Source organism: Neodothiora populina (genome assembly GCF_041146345.1).
Source record: "Neodothiora populina strain CPC 39397 chromosome Unknown canker_contig_1, whole genome shotgun sequence".
NCBI lineage: Eukaryota > Fungi > Ascomycota > Dothideomycetes > Dothideales > Dothioraceae > Neodothiora > Neodothiora populina.
This window is the reverse complement of record NW_027191419.1, coordinates 605,379-621,756: the sequence shown is the minus strand read 5'-3', so window position 1 is coordinate 621,756 and position 16,378 is coordinate 605,379. Positions and strand designations below refer to the sequence as shown.

Genomic DNA, 16,378 nt, shown 5'->3' with positions numbered 1-16,378 from the left:
GGTGCGCGATCGATGAGCGGAATGGCGAATTGGAGAGGGACGGCAAAGAGAAAGAAGGCTGAAAGATTGTAAAGTCGATGGGATCAGCTCATGGTCTGCCCCGAGGGCAGCTTCTGCTCAACAAAGTGTCAAATGCTTCGACTTTTCATGCAGGGCTTAGCTTAGGCGGGCGATAAGCAAAATAAACCTGATCACGCTTTCAACGCACGTTGAGAAGTGAAAAAGTGCGTCTCACTTGACTGCGCGAATAATTAAAAGCATATTCATTCGTGTTTAAGGCATATTTTTGTCGAACGATTAGAAGAAGAGAAAGCGAGATTCGTTCACTACCAGATAATCGGAACATGTTTCAAAAACCCAACCAGCGATCAGGAAGCCGTTGTCCCGCTGCATGTCAACAACAATAACAACACGAGAATGCTTGTCTAGTAGAAGAAGAAGGTGATGCGAAACACGAGCAAGGGGCTCACTAGGGCTGGGCCTAAAGGCAGTCGTCATCGCGGCTACTATTAGCCAGAGGCATGTCGCCGGAACTCTAGTTCGTTTGGGACTAGCGTCCACCTGCGGATGTTGTTGTCTTTCTCACGTCCACTGTACAGCCCGCGCCGCCTTGCCATTTTAACGATCCTTTCGAGGAATGGCTGGCTGTACCGAAGGAGGTACGAGGATTATTTATATATACGAAGCTTACCACCTTGCAACATATGTATCCCTGCTCAGCTTTGCAAGCTGGCGTTCAAGCGAGTGAAAGATAAGGTGTACTGTAGTCGGACAGGGTAGATCATCTGGTAAGGTCGATGTTGGCTTTGACGAGCCGCTAACGACGAAAGCTGGTGTGCTTTGATCTGAGGTGAGGGAAAGGAAAAGTGGACCGTGCCTCCTGCAACGCCTTTTTTCTGAGATTAACAACCTGTTGAAAGCGAGAAGAGCCTTGCGTAAAAGGTAAAGTAAGGTAAGGTAAGATATTGTAAGGCCTACAGTAAGGATAAGACATTGGCCATCGCGATCTCACGCCAAAGCAAACGGGAAAGCGGTGGCGGCTGCTTTGTCTTTTGCTACGAACTCCAAGGCTCGGTAGACAGCGCCACAGAACCGTTGGTGTACGAGAGACAGAGATTAAAATAGTCCACAGTAGCAATAGCCATATGTCACAGTCGCATCTGCCTTGGTTGCGTGCGGCCGAGGGTTGTCCTTGTATGGCATGGCTTATGCGATTTTTGCTTTGCTCACAGCCTACGAACCTCCGATCAATCAATCGAGCACTCGATTCAATCACCAGTCCGAGAGGCGGGGATTATAGCGCAGTGTGGCAGTCAAGTCGCATCTGTGGACCCACTTTTCGGCCGTGGTGATCCCCATGTTCCATACAAAAGCGTTCTAAAGTAATATGCGCGTGGAAGCTTGTTGCGTATGCGTTGATGGTAGTGGATTTTGCTCATATACTCGACTGCACCCTGCCCGATTCCTTCTGCATTCTGTGGATGTCTTTGTATCTCTGTACTACCATACTTGTACCTTTGCTCACCTTACGGTACATACTGTTGTATCTTGAACGGACTTATCAGCGTTGTTTCACCGTTCTTCGCTGGTCCCCCTTGACACAGTTTCCTGTCATCTATAATACCTACAGAAAAACGATTGGCAGTTCTCTCGTCCTAGACCTGCGCTTCCTCTTTATTCTTTTTCTTTGATTGTCTCTGACCATGTTTACTTTCAAACGCGCGCTGCTCACGGCGGCGCTGGTCTTGACTTTCTTCTTCGTCCTGAAGAACTCACACTCGTCGTCTACCACTCTGCTACCCGCCAATTCACCCAAGCCGACGGGTAGCTACAGCGACAATAAAAAACTCCAAGAGACAGCACCGCCGCCGATCGTCACCGAGGAGGAGGTGGCAGCGGCAGCGGCAGCCGCAACAGCAGCACTCGAGGCTCCCGCCGAGAAGGCTAAGCCTGTCTCATACAAGAAGCCTCGTCCTCAAATCTCTCTCGAGGATTTACGCGCAAAGCCTCTGAAGCAACAACTCGCATACCAATTTCCATACGACCCTGAGTCGAAATTTCCCGCATACGTATGGCAGACATGGAAAGTCACTCCCGCTTCAGGTGACTTCAACGAGGACTTCCGACCTTATGAGGCTTCGTGGACTGAGATGCACCCGACCTTTGTCCACGAGGTCATCACTGATGCCGTCGCTGTCCACTTGATCCGTCATCTTTACGCCGGCGTTCCCGAGGTCTTCGAGGCCTACAACGCTCTGCCTGCCCCCGTCCTGAAAGCTGATTTCTTCCGATACCTGATCTTGCTGGCGAGGGGTGGTATCTACTCGGACATTGACACCGCAGCTCTAAAGCCAGCCACTGAATGGGTCCCCGCCGACGTGCCTCGCTCCTCGTATGGTCTGGTCATTGGCATCGAGGCTGACCCTGACCGTCCCGATTGGCACGACTGGTACTCGCGCCGGGTCCAATTCTGCCAGTGGACCATCCAGAGCAAGCCCGGACACCCCGTGCTACGCGACATTGTGTCTGTCATCACCGAGGAGACCCTCAAGCAGAAGGCTGCGGGTACATTGACCAAGGCTCACCTTGCCAAGAGTGTCGTCGAGTTCACTGGACCCGCCATCTGGACCGACTCTGTCTTTCGTTTCTTCAACGATCCCGAATACTTCGACATGAGCACGAGCAAGGGCAACATCACGTGGGAGCACTTTACTGGCATCACCCAGGCCAAGAAGGTTGGCGATGTCGTAGTGTTACCGATCACAAGTTTCAGCCCTGGCGTTGGCCAGATGGGCGCCGGCGAGGACGATGACCCTATGGCTTTCGTCAAGCACAACTTTGAAGGTATGTTACAATGTGAGGGCTTTCTAGATCTAGGGAAATAGTACTGACAATCTGCACAACAGGCTCATGGAAGGCACAATTCGGTACTCAAGGCTCCTAGATGCATTGATGCCCTCAAAACTTCGGTCTCTTCACCGGACCGTCGCATTCGTCTTCACATTCGACGCTTCGGGCCATTGAACACATTCGGTCCCCCCCCCCCCGCGCGTACGTCTAGACCTAGGCTTCGTAACAGCCACTATAAGAGCAGGCATACAGGGCCGCTCTCCGGCATGGCGTACCGCCTCCCTTCCTCGAATGACTCGACTTGCGATCAGCTTTCGAGACACGAGCTTGTATCATAATACATACTTAGCCCCCATCCGCGCGCGTCTTTTCTCTAGATGCAAGGGGTAAAAGTCCGAAGAACGCGCAAGTTTGCCAGACTGGTTCCATCGAAAGAAAAAACCCAACGAAGAGTCGGGCAAGACCAGCGCTTTGCTTCGAGTGCGCACCAGCGTCAATACCCAAGGGGATATAAGCCGAACTTCGGCTACGTCGATGACGAATTTCTTAATGTTTTTCTCTCCCGAACGGTTCATCATCAGGACAAAAAGGAGCCAACAAGAAGGAGAAGAATTGGGCGTGCTTCACATCATAGAAAGGCAAAAAATGGAAGCGTGTGTTTTTTTGTTTTCGCATTTTCTCGCTTGTTTTTCGCTGCCTGATTTCGATTCCCATTCTTCCGTTGCCGTTCATTCGCGTCATCATTCGAACGACACGGCAATTCATCGCGCGCGACTTATAGAAAACACTGTATTGCTTTTGATTTTATCATTGCTTGTATTGCCCTGCTTTTTATATCGTCCTTTTACCTGGAATTACCAGAGGAGGACCGGGGAACGGTGTCTACAATTTAGATCTGGGAAGGAGGGAGGCCATTCAAGGCAGGGGTTACTACTCCTTCGTGTGAGCCCCTTCGAGTTGGGACTGTCGGTTCTGTTTTCTTGTCGAAGTAGCTTTCTCTGAGAGGAAGTAAATGAGAACATTGATTTGATATCCATCACTTCGGAAAACTTTCTACCACCCTGCTTGATAGTGACAATCTTGCTGTATGACATGTGTTCATTGGTTCCTTGAGATCGACTGACGAAGTATCTCACTTGTGAGTGTGCGATGTGGAGAATACTCCAGTGCGACATGTATCTTGTAAGGGATAGAAAGACAAAACCTAGATCTTCACGAGAAATCCTACACGCCGTCCTCCCCCTCAATGAATCGAAAAAGTCCTATGCACACCCCCATGATAATCCACATCCTCCAATTCGCCCTCCCTAGAGACCTGCTCATTCATATGAAAAAGTATCGGCTTCTTGAGATCCTTCTGTCGCAGGATATAGTGACGGACGAACCACGATGCCTCGCGAAGACCGAATAAGGCGTGCTTGCGAGACGAGATGCTGAAGACTTCGGCGAGTTGCTCGAGGGACAGGTTGCGTGTTTCGGGGACGACGCTGGTCATACTTGTTAGCTTGTTTGGTCGGACTTGGGAATAGGGCTTTTGCAGATGGGGTGGTGTACAGCAGTATCACTATCTCGCCTATCACACACCAGGCGGCGTACCATCCGAAGGCGCCGGACCAGCCAAAGGCATCGACGAAGGACGGCCAGGTGATTGATAGGAGGAAGTTGAAAAACCTTGATATCGCTGGTTAGCTCATACATATTTTGATCTTGTATTGGGAAAAGCGAACCAGGTAACTGCCGTCACTAAACCCATGCCGATGTCACGGTTGTAGATTGGCATACTCTCTGCACTATAGACCTGATGAATGTTAATATGCATGTGATAGGTAGGACAAAGTACTTGACTCACAAATGGAACTGGGCCTTCACCGGGACTATAAGCGACGGCGAAGAGATACATTCCCAGTAACACTAGTGTCGTTTGTGTCGTATTGCTCTCGTTACTAGTCTTGTTGCCGCCCGTAGCAGCAAATGCAACTGCTATGAATAGCTGAAATAAGGCCATGAATGGGAACGTAGCCAGTAGCAGACTTCTTCTTCCGAATGAGTCGATCAGCCACAAGGCAGGCAGTCCGAAAAGGAAGTTGATGATGCCAAACCCTGTGGATGCTAGCAAAGCAGAGCTGATCGAGAAGTTGGCGTTAAGGAGGACGGACGTCGAGTAGTAAGCCAACACGTTGACGCCGCAGAATTGCTGGAAAAACATGCAAGTGACGCTGGCGATCATTGCTCGTCGATTGCGAGGTGTAGTGAATAGCTCCCAGAATGGTTTCTGAACACTGCGAATCCTTTCTTCTTCTTTGATCTGGTAGTTGATAAGAAAAAGGTCCCGTGCAGCTTGTAGCTTGGTGTGTCGTAGCCGGCATAGTGCAAGGAAGGCCTTCTCGTAGTACTGGCGGCTACCAAGATGTGCTTGACGTAGTAGCCAGCGAGGTGATTCTGGTTGAGTATAGATGTAAAGGACCACAACTATAGGAAGAAGGCCCGGACTGGCGAGCATCAGTCGCCAGTTGAGACTACATCTGAGGCTCCTCAGATCGCTGGCTCCATTATCGCATGTGAGTGTGCTATCTCCACTTCCAAGCACTACTGTGCCGGCGTTTGCGTTCTGCAAGGCAACACCGGCTATATAGCCGCACATGATTCCCTGGCCAAGTCAGAATGGTATTTTCGAACCAGGAAGCGCATCAATTCTTGGCCTACCGCGGCAGTCCATAGCTGCCAGAACATTACCAGCCCTCCTCTAATGTTAGACGGGCAACATTCAGCTGCATAGATTGGTATGGTTGCACTCTTTGGTCCAATGCTGCATTGAGAATTGTTAATTAATGGTATGTGCTGATACTTGAAGCTGAAAGGAATACGTCTTACCCAAAGCCCAAGAGAAAGCGAGCAAGGAATAATGTCTCCCAGGACTGTGGGAATGCTTGAGCTATGCAGGTGACGCATGAGATTAGGCTGGTCAGGAAGATGACGCCCCTACGACCGAGATATTTGTTCAGGGGGAATGTCAGAAGACAACTAGCAGCACAGCATAGATACGGGGCACTGTTGACCAAACCAACATTACGGCTACTAATTCCGAGAGCGTGACGATAATATACTTGAGCTACATCGATCGATCTCAGCACAAGTTCATAAGGGGAGATGTAGATCGAAGTACTTACCGCCGTTCACAGCAGACTCGTCCCAGCCCTGGACTATGTTCACACTGTGTCAGAGTCATGGAAATCTGATGTGTGGATACAAGGTCCTACCTGCAGCACCGACCGAGCATAATGCTACCAAGATGTAGAGTCCGCTTGCTTGGCGAAATTTATCGAGGCGTTTCGGGCTGTATTCCAGGTTCAGATACCGCTGCTCAATCGGCTTGAGCTTCATAAGGTCATGTCTCTCATGTGAGAAGATATTGCGATCATAATTCAAAAGAGCACCGCGCCTGATGTAGTCGGCGTAATCCTCGAGCTCGCCTTCCTCGATGAAGATTTCAATTTCTGTGATCATGCGATTCTCATCCCAATCTTGAAAGGGCACCGAAATGTAGCAATCGGCGGGCTGATCGAGTGATTTATCTCTGAGCGATGTCACGCTTGGCACACGCCTTCGAGGTTCTAGCTTGGAGTCGCTGTCCATGTCGTCCTCAAGGCTCAAAGGCTTGGATATATTTCAATACCCTTAAGCTTCAAAAAGCAAGCCAGCAAACTTAGCAGCACAATTGTCCAACTAAGCTAGATCTCGTTAGCTACAGTGCTCTGATGCCAACCCCAATCAATTGCAGTCATAAGCCTTAAGTCACTGGAGAACAGGTGGGTAGACTATGAGCAACGCATTCTGTATGTCAAGTCAGCCATCATGTGTAGACAAGGCGACCAAGTGGGACTTCTATCCTAAAAGGGACACCCTGCAGGTCTGGCCTCGAAGACCACCATGACCACCATGGACGGGGCTACGATCCTTCGTGACGCCTGCGGCGAAGGACGGGATGTTGGCGACCAACCCCACGTCCATCATCGCCGTTCCCCAAGTGATCGTTCCCCAGATGGAGCCGCCTTACTGCGGGGGTGAACGGTGCCGGCCAGGTAGGTACGCCACCCCCAGATAGGATGGACCATTATTAACGGCACATTACGAAGTCCAGCTGAGTCCTAGGTAGTCAGGTTCCCATTCATGACGGGTGGATTGATCATCATTCCTATGTCTAGGCACTCCCATAGTTTTCCTCGCTATAGTTCCGTATCCGTTCACAACTCGCACCATACACATCATATAAACGAAAATCATCGTGTTTCGCCTAAAAATTATTAATCAGAAGACGTTCGCGGGGAAAATGCGGGATGGTTTCAGTGGATGACACCCAGTGAGTAATTGATACCCAATCATCCAGCCGGACCTCGTCCACTCCCACCTTTGTACTGAATTCTCCAACTTTAGAAAGCTCAGCATCGATGATATAGAACGTCGGCTGGTGAAAATTCTTCCCACTGTTCCCCAACTTGGAAACTCTCCGAACACTTTAGATGTTGTACGGAACGAGCTCTTCACAGATGTGGTCAGCCTTTTGAAAGCATGTCCAGAATTGCGAACATGGGTTTCAAGGCCGCGCTTATACTGCCTCTTGCACTTGTCAGGCTATAAAGAGCCAGATCCGATCTTCCTAGCCTTTCGAGATGGTGAGTATGATGACTCTCACATTCCGTTCTCATCGACAAGTGTACCAATGATCCTGAGTTCGAACTCGAAAGCATGTGAGCACTTCATGAAACTACAGACACTTGTACAGCCACAATCATCATCGAATGGGCTTGATAGTAGTCACGAATTTACCAACGAAAGGATATCCAATGACGACAAAGCTTTTGTCAAGCTGCGACGTTTCAGTCATGGAGATTGCTCCGATCTTGACCTGGTACGCAACAAGCAGACAGGTATAGAATTGATACGAAAGAGCTTCTGGCAAAGCAGGGAGCGAGGAAGCAGAAACCTCAGGACCCGAAGGATCCAGCAAGATATTGTCGCTCTTCGCAAAGTCGGCCACCCTCATCTTGCCAGAATTGTAGGGACCTATCAAGGCCTCGAGAGCAATTCTGTGCTCTTTGCGCCGGCACCTAACAGCAGCTTAAAGTCGTTGCTCACAATACGCAATAGTTTCCATGTTGTTCAAGGCGACCTTCAGAATCTACCAGAGTACTTTGGCTGTCTGGCCAATGCTGTGGCGTTCCTGCATGCCAACAACTTCTGCCTCGACACGTTGAGCCCGGAGAATATCTTGTTAGAGGATGGCCAAGTGATTGTATGCGATCTCAGTGTACTGAACGATGAATTGTCGTCAACCAGATCACTGGAGGTCAGGCCGACCTTTGACATCAACTCGTCATATGCTGCTCCAGAAGTCAAGTCGACTCGCATTTATAGCGAGCCCTCTAACATCTGGTCACTGGGTCGTGTATATCTCGATATGCTCACTGTACTAGGCGGCCAAAGTCTTGAGGACATGAACGATTACTTAACCGGTGTCGATGCAAGCAATGGCGAGAACGGCTCTCCACGGGGTTCTCCTGGTGACCCACTACAGGAATGGTTGCAGCGACTTCGTGTTCATGACGATTACTTGGAGCTCAAGGCGTTGACTTTTCAGATGGTATGCAGACTGTCCTCCTGCATCTGACAAAATATGCTTCTATCAAGCTTTTTTCACGCAGCTGACGTAGTGTAGTTGAGCAAACGGCCCCATGACCGGCCGAACATAAATTCAGTTGTGATGGCTATAAGACAAACCTCGTCACACTTCACTTGTGCTTCATGCGCCGATAGTGAGATGTTAATGACCTCGCTTTCCGTACCGCGCAGGAGCCTCCAACAGGAAGAATGTACTGGCGCTGGGGCAGAGCAAGGGATCTACGGATCAGAATCAAATCGTCGTAAATCGGAGGCAGATGCCGCACGCAAGCGTTCTCTGAGTCTTTCTGCGCATCAGCCAAACATGCGTGGATTCGAGTCTGTCCGGTTCTCAAGCAGTAGCAGTAATGGCAGCAGAGATAACTCAATGGCAACCTACCGAAATCCTTCACTGGAATATAGCCTGGGTGGTGACATGCTAATCCGACAGGACTCCGTCATGTCGGATTATCAACCATGGCGGATCCGGGAAAACGAGGTTCTAGACATCGAGACGAGACTCCTCAGCTATTGTATCAGACAGGGAGAGCCATCGCTATACAAAGAGGCTGGTATCGAAGGCGGAGCCATGAAACTTTATCTTTATCGAAGCATCTGTTCCAAAGCATGGGAAGCAACGCGCCGACTCGTGATCGTTGACCCGGACGGCGAAACACAAACAACGCGCATATACTCCAACTGGCTGCCTTTGGCAGATCTAGGCATATGCCTCTACGACGGCACAATCACGCTCTCCTGGTCTGATTGCAACCATAATATGCAGGAACCGACGATAAATTATGTTGAGACGCACAGTAAGCGTTACGACGCCAGAAAACCGAACAGCAAAATCGAGATGAAGATTGCTTCTTCCGCGACATCTAGTACGAATGCACTTGCGTTGGTACACGCGCTATGCTCTCCTCATGTCTACGACTCGGGTCGCACTACTCGTAGGCCGGACAAGCAAATGAGATTGAACGAGGGTGAGCTTGTCGGTCTGTTCAAAGCTTTGAAAGAGGGGCAACAAGATATGATGATAGTTGTGGGTAGGTTGAGTGAAGGAACGACAACAAAGCTGTATTGCATCCCTGAGCGTCTCGATCTAAGTGTGGCCACACGTCTAGAAAGTGACATCAAACCCGCGACTACAACAGCCGCCAGACAAGGCCTGCTCTATCAGGCAGTGGTAAGCGGGCTTCTCACGCCAAATTACCTCAGTGATGCCGAGCATTTATCCAAGACGATGAACAGAAAAGGAATGTTCCGAGAAGCAGTCTGCATACCACGAAGAGCAGTCTTCACCTTTGCCAAGGATAATGAGTTGTTCGAGTTCCTAGAAGCCATCACGGGCTGGAAACTTGTCTTCCTGGCCCGCCTGAAGAGCCTCAAGGAGAAGAGAACCCTATGGCACGACTTGAATGCTGCGGATATGCTTCTGTGGCAAAGAGGAGGCAGAGGGAACGTAGCTGTTACATTTCGGCTGCACAAAGACTCGGGGGTGGGTAAATGGATGTCAGGACTACGTAAGTTCTCACGTCATTCGCACGAAGAGTTTTTTCTTTCTTTCTCGACTAAGTGCTGATGTTTGCATGCTAGTGCCCCGGGACAATATTCTCAAGAAGACAGAGGGCGTGGAAGCCACGCTTGCACTGCGCGGTACTTCAGTTGGCGACGTGCTTGAACGCCGATGTATGAAAGCGGTGACAAGCAAGAAGCGTACAGGCAGCAACGAGAAGCCGCCTGATGCGGACAAGACAACAAGCTACAGGATGGTGTTCAAGAATGAGCCAGGTATGTTCGTCCAAGCTGCGACAAGAGACCACAGCGCAGGCTGACTTGCGATATCTAGATCTTGCCGAGTTTCGCAGCGTCATCGAGGAGTGTATCAGGACCATGTCACTCTCTCCCGATGTTTCTCCGAAGTCAGCTTGATGGATCCAAGGATGGGCGAAGGGACTTCTGTCTAGATGGAACACAAGAGTGTGACTACACCATTTCATAGACCATGGTAGGAGATTTGTGGACGCGGACGGCAAGATACCCCAAGTGACATGGAAATTTAATTCGGTCTCTGATCATATAAGGAATATCAAAGCACTTGTAGTGCAAAGTGCAAGTAAGGCAGACGTGCATATCTCAGCAAAAGAGTATTGGTCTATGGCAGTTGCGGTACAAGTAGCTCGGGTACGAGTACAAGTACAAGTAAATGCGGGGATCTGAACCTCAAACATCGGAAGCCGGAAGCAAATGGTCCGATCTTTCGGTAGACGAGACGCGCTTACATCGCGTTGATAACGCGACCTGGTCGAAGTGGGCAAGTGCGCAACTCTCGCTATTTTCCTATACCATTCCATACAGAGAACCTTGATACAAGTTTTCGCTGGATGCTTCGCACATAGTCTAGTTTTAGTCGCCTGAATTCAGGCATCCAGCCAAGATGTATATCAAACAGATCATCATCCAGGGCTTCAAGAGGTGTGTATATATACATACATGCTTTCGATGCGATAACAGGCGCAACACTTGTGCGGCAGCTTGCTGACTCTCGTTCCACAGTTACAAGGACCAGACTGTCATTGAGCCCTTCTCTCCCAAACACAATGTCATTGTCGGACGCAACGGGTCTGGAAAGAGTAACTTTTTCGCCGCCATTCGTTTTGTGCTCAGCGATGCCTACACACAGATGGGTCGCGAAGAACGACAGGCGCTGCTACACGTGACTCTCACCAATGACTGTCTCTCATCATGTCATATGCTGACTTGCTCTCACAGGAAGGTTCCGGCGCTGCAGTCATGTCTGCCTACGTAGAAGTCATCTTCGACAATTCAGATGGCCGTTTCCCCACCGGCAAGGACGATCTGGTCTTGCGCCGCACCATTGGACAGAAGAAAGACGAGTACTCTCTCGACCGCAAGAACGCGACCAAGGCCGATGTCATGAATCTTCTCGAGTCTGCTGGCTTTTCTCGTTCCAATCCTTACTACATCGTCCCTCAGGGTCGTGTCACTACCCTCACCAACATGAAGGATAACGAGCGCTTGAACCTGCTCAAGGAAGTCGCCGGCACACAGGTCTACGAGTCTCGTCGAGCTGAGAGTCTGAAGATTGTCACCGAGACCGACAACAAACAGGCCAAGATTGACGATCTGCTGAACTACATCAAGGAGCGCCTGGGTGAGTTGGAAGAGGAGAAGGAGGAGCTGAGAGCATACCAGGAAAAGGACCGCGAGAGGAGATGTCTGGAATACACCATCTACCACCGCGAGCAAGAAGAGATCCAGACAGCACTAGAGTCACTCGACGAAGCCCGTCAGACTGGAGTCGATGAAACCGATGACAACCGCCAGCACTTCCTTGACGGCGAAGAAGAGATCAGGCGCATCGACGAACAAATCGCCGAATACAAGCAGCAGATCGAGTTCTTGACAATCGACAAGCGTCAGCTCGAAGATGAGCGAAAAGACGCCGCGCGGAAAAAGGCCAATGTCGAACTTGAGGTACAGGTTCTGTCTGACGGTCAGGCTGCCGCCCAGGAGGCGAACACGCGCCACGATGCCGCTCTGCGCGAGGTCCAAGGGCTGATTCGACAGCGCGAGGCCGAGCTGGCCGAGTTGACCCCTCAGTACAATGCACAGAAGCAGCAAGAGGTGGACCTGAAAGTGCAGCTTGCCGAGGCCGAGGGTCAACGCCAGAGACTCTATGCGAAACAAGGACGAGCGACGCAATACAGGACGAAAAGAGAGCGCGACGACTGGCTGCGCAAAGAGATTGAAGAGGTGAACATGGCTTCGGCCACCAGAAAGGCCGTCAGCATGCAGGCCAATGAAGATGTGGCGGAACTCGAAACCGAAATCACCAACATTGAACAAGAACTCGTCACCCTCAGGAGTCGCATTGAGAACCGTGGCGACGAGGCTCAGAACATGTCCGCCGATGTGCAACGAGCCAAGGAGGAACGCGAAGGACTTATGGATCAGCGAAAAGAACTCTGGCGTGAGGAAGCCAAGCTGGACTCAGTATTACAGCACGCGCAACAGGAACTCGAAAAGGCCGAGCGCTTTCTATCGCATATGATGGATCGCAACACCAGTCGAGGCATTGCAGCTGTGCGTCGCATCAGTCGGCAGCACAACATTGAGGGAGTATATGGTACTCTGTCTGAATTGTTTACCTATGTCGACAAATACAAGACTGCAATCGAAGTCACCGCTGGAAACAGCTTGTTCCACTACGTGGTAGACACTGACGAGACGGCATCACGAGTTTTGGAAATTCTACAACGAGAAAAAGCGGGACGTGTCACTTTCATGCCTCTGAACCGCCTGAAGCCCAAGCCTGCCAATATACCCAAAGCCAACGATGCAGTCCACCTCATCACCAAGATCAGCTACGAGGCACGCTTCGACAAGGCCTTCCAACAGGTCTTTGGCAAGACGATAGTCTGTCCCAATCTGCAAGTCGCCGCGCAGTACGCTCGCACCCACGCTGTCGGTGCCATCACTCCAGAAGGTGATCGTGCCGACAAGAAAGGTGCTCTGACCGGAGGATTTCACGACCCGCGATCGTCACGTTTGGATGGTGTCAGCAAAGTCACGCAGTTACGTGATGAGTATGAGCGCCACCGCGATCGCAAGAATCAAATCCAACGCGAGCTGGAAGCGCTAGATCAGCAAGTGACCAGGGCCGTCAGTAACCTGCAAAAGCTTGAGCAGAGGCAACAGCAAGTCGGCAGCAGCTACGGACCTCTGCAGCAAGATCTACGAGCCAAGACTCAGGATCTGCAGGCGAAGCAGAGTGCGCTCGAGGAGAGAAAGCGACAGCGTGACAATGTTGATCTGACATTGCGAGAGCTGGGCGAGCAAGTCAGCGCGTACTCGGCCGAGTTGGCCTCGGACTTCAAGAAAGCTCTCACCGCAGACGAAGAGAGGCAACTCGCGAGATTGAGCACCGCTGTTCAGAACTTGAGGAAGCAAGTCTCTGAACTCAGTTCGACTCGTTCAGAGCTCGAAGGCAGGAAGAACATACTCGAGGTCGAGCTGAGAGAGAACCTGCGACTACGGCTGGATCAATTGCAAGCGCAGGATCCCGAGACTGGCAACGGCGCGGCAGGTGGTTCAAGCAACAGCAACCGTCTTAGAGACAGCCGGCGAGAACTCAAGCGTGCCGACGATGCGCTGTCTGCTGTCACTGCGAAGCTACAAGAGACGGAATCAGCCATCGAAGATGCACAAGCCCAACTCACGCAAGCCCAAAGCCGACACGAACAGAGGATGAAGCAGCAAGAAGATCTGGCTCGACTGATTGCCCGGCACAAGAAGTTGATCGAGAAGTCGGCCTCGAAGCGCGCCGTTCTCAACACCAGAGGTCAAGAGGTGGCATCCCAGATCCGCAATCTGGGTGTGCTGCCCGAGGCGGCGTTCAACGAACCACACACGAGCATGACGTACGACCGCGCGATGAAGCGCCTGCACAAGGTCTCTTCCGCACTCAAGCAATACGGGCACATCAACAAGAAGGCCTTTGAGCAATACAACTCGTTCACGCGCCAGCGAGAGAACCTGGAGACGCGAAGAGAAGAGCTCGAGACCAGTCTGCACAGTATCAGAGAACTGATTGATGTTCTGGATCAGCGCAAGGACGAAGCCATCGAGCGCACCTTCAGACAAGTGAGCAAGGAGTTTGCGCGCATTTTCGGGAAACTCGTTCCGGCGGGTAAAGGACGACTGGTGATCCAGCGCCGAACGGACAGGATCGCAGGAGGAGAGGAAGAAGGGGACGACGACAGCGCAGACGAGGACGGAGAGAAGAAAGCCGGAGTGGAGAATTACACGGGAGTGGGAATCAGCGTGAGTTTCAACAGCAAGCACGACGAGCAGCAGCGCATTCAGCAATTGAGCGGAGGCCAAAAAAGTGAGTTTTCTTTTCTTCCCCAGCAATACCAGAACACTAACAACAGAACAGGTCTCTGCGCCCTGGCCCTAGTCTTCGCAATCCAAGCCTCCGACCCGGCGCCCTTCTACCTCTTCGACGAAATCGACGCCAACCTCGACGCGCAATACCGCACCGCCGTGGCCCAGATGCTGGCCGAGTCGTCCGAGTCGGGCCAGTTCATCTGCACGACGTTCAGGCCGGAGATGTTGATTGTCGCGGAGAAGTGTTATGGAGTCAGCTATATCGGCAAGACGTCGAGCATTGATGTCGTGTCGAGGGAGCAGGCGTTGGATTTTGTGGATGGGCAGATTAGTGGCAAGTAGGCCTTTTTTTTTTCCCCCTTTGCGGAACTGTATGACAAGATTTTCTATACCGATTCGGATCCGATATCTTGCCCGAGCAGGAAAATTACAGAATAGCAGAGGATGTCTGAAGTAAATGGACAGTCTCAACCCCCAGCTAGAGGGGCTATGCTTTTGTTTCTGATTGAAAAGGGGTGCGGAAGGGGTATCTTAAGTTCATCATCTTCGTCGTTTGTGGAACATGCTCGTGCTCTTTTCTTCTTTTCCATCGGTCTCTACTCCTGGTGTTTTTTTTTCTCATGATGAGCAAACAGTGGAGGAGAGAAAGTAACAAAAAAACAAAATCAAGCAGCAGCCAACCTCTGCCTCCGCTCAACAGCCTTCTTGCTCTCCTCGGCGATCAAAGCATCGAGATCCTTGTGCGCCTTGCCCAGCTGATCCAACCACTGTTTCTCGCCGGCTTTGCTCCAAATCCCTCCACGATCCGGTAGATTCGCAGTCGGTTCCCTCCCGCCCTCATACTCAATCTTGTTGTTCCTTCCGTTCCCGCCTTTTGCTCCTCCTCCTCCTCCTCCTCCTCCTCCTCCTCCTCCTCCTCCTCCTCCACCAGCTTTCTTGCTGCCAGACGCCGAAGCATTCTTCTTGCGCAAATGCGCAAACTGGTCCTCACTAGTGAGCTTCGCGAAAAACTCAGCAGACGGCTCATTGAACTCGACAATCTCCATGCAGTCGGCAGTGACCGAATTGTCCGCAATCTGCCTCTTGACCTCAGCCTCGCTCCCAAAGGGCTCGAGCCGCAGCCGATGCACGCGATACTGCGCCTTCTCGCCACTCGAGCTATCGAAATACAGCCGCAGCTCGATGTCGAACTCGCCGTAGCCCGTCTCTTGGATCTCAAAGGGCGGGGCCTCGATCGTGCGGCTGGCGTCTGTGTATGTGTGGTGGAGCTTGAACTGGACTTTCTTCAGCCAGCTGCTGATGTCCGGCCCGTGCTCGAGCGGCTTGACGTAGACTTTCCAGCCTTTGGTGTGGTTCTCGGGGATCGGGTCCGGGTGGTTTTGGGGCGTGAGCGTCCATGATTGAGAGCCGATTATGAAGGGCCGTGAGATGCGCGTTGCTTTGATCCGTTTTGAGGAGGTCGCGGCGGGCATTTTGGTCGTGCGCTTGCTGTTTTCTGGGTTGTGATGCTGGCGTGTGGTTCGAGTGGGATGGTTCTGTCTGCTGCGCCTGGAGCGCGCCGCACTGCTATGCACTGGGATTGAAGGCTGTCGTGTAGAGTGTTCTGGCAGAGGACTCGTCCGTGATTGACGCGTTGATGCTGTCGAGGAGATATGTCCGTCGATGCAGGTGATCCACCAAGTGATGCGCCACTATCGTCACGATGATTTCGACATGGAAGTGAAGATGGTAGTAGTAGTGGTGGTGGTAGTAGTAGACGGTAATTACAGCACAGCACAGAGTACGGGAAGGCAGGCGGGCAGGCGGGCAGGCGAGCATCAATACCAACCAATCGGAGGATTTCCAGGCCGCAACAATCATCGGCTCGGACTGATGATTGCGCCGACCGGTCCGGAGAATACAGGGGACAGCTGCAGAGAGAGACCGAGAGATCGGGGACCTCATCTGTGCACTAGAT

The 16,378-nt window shown here is 51.5% G+C and overlaps 5 protein-coding genes across 6 annotated transcripts; 3 read left to right on the top strand and 2 right to left on the bottom strand.

Annotated features, from left to right (window-relative positions):
- Positions 1-1,703: 1,703 nt before the first annotated feature.
- Positions 1,704-2,944, top strand: AAFC00_000175 (uncharacterized protein; the record flags this gene model as incomplete). The annotated part of the gene is made up of 2 exons (XM_069341035.1): positions 1,704-2,844; positions 2,907-2,944. 2 exons carry the CDS (start codon positions 1,704-1,706, stop codon positions 2,942-2,944), a joined length of 1,179 nt encoding a protein of 392 aa, XP_069196382.1.
- Positions 2,945-4,093: 1,149 nt separating this feature from the next.
- AAFC00_000174 (uncharacterized protein) lies at positions 4,094-6,483 on the bottom strand (the record flags this gene model as incomplete). Its single annotated transcript, XM_069341022.1, has 8 exons — positions 4,094-4,337; positions 4,405-4,521; positions 4,578-4,648; positions 4,700-5,497; positions 5,554-5,656; positions 5,722-5,959; positions 6,018-6,050; positions 6,108-6,483. The coding sequence occupies 8 exons, from the start codon at positions 6,481-6,483 to the stop codon at positions 4,094-4,096; spliced, it is 1,980 nt and encodes a 659-aa protein (XP_069196381.1).
- Positions 6,484-7,184: 701 nt separating this feature from the next.
- On the top strand, positions 7,185-10,440 carry AAFC00_000173 (uncharacterized protein; the record flags this gene model as incomplete). 2 transcript variants are annotated; one of them, XM_069341011.1, is made up of 5 exons in its annotated part: positions 7,185-7,207; positions 7,282-8,488; positions 8,564-10,031; positions 10,105-10,299; positions 10,358-10,440. In XM_069341011.1, 5 exons carry the CDS (start codon positions 7,185-7,187, stop codon positions 10,438-10,440), a joined length of 2,976 nt encoding a protein of 991 aa, XP_069196379.1. The 2 variants fall into 2 exon arrangements, with proteins under 2 accessions (XP_069196379.1, XP_069196380.1); XM_069348625.1 differs by lacking the exon at positions 7,185-7,207 and having other exon boundaries at positions 7,568-8,488.
- Positions 10,441-10,945: 505 nt separating this feature from the next.
- Positions 10,946-14,763, top strand: AAFC00_000172 (uncharacterized protein; the record flags this gene model as incomplete). Its single annotated transcript, XM_069341000.1, has 4 exons — positions 10,946-10,983; positions 11,065-11,224; positions 11,281-14,419; positions 14,471-14,763. 4 exons carry the CDS (start codon positions 10,946-10,948, stop codon positions 14,761-14,763), a joined length of 3,630 nt encoding a protein of 1,209 aa, XP_069196378.1.
- A 323-nt stretch (positions 14,764-15,086) lies between these two features.
- On the bottom strand, positions 15,087-15,893 carry AAFC00_000171 (uncharacterized protein; the record flags this gene model as incomplete). The annotated part of the gene is made up of 1 exon (XM_069340987.1): positions 15,087-15,893. The coding sequence occupies one exon, from the start codon at positions 15,891-15,893 to the stop codon at positions 15,087-15,089; it is 807 nt and encodes a 268-aa protein (XP_069196377.1).
- Between the last annotated feature and the right edge of the window lie 485 nt (positions 15,894-16,378).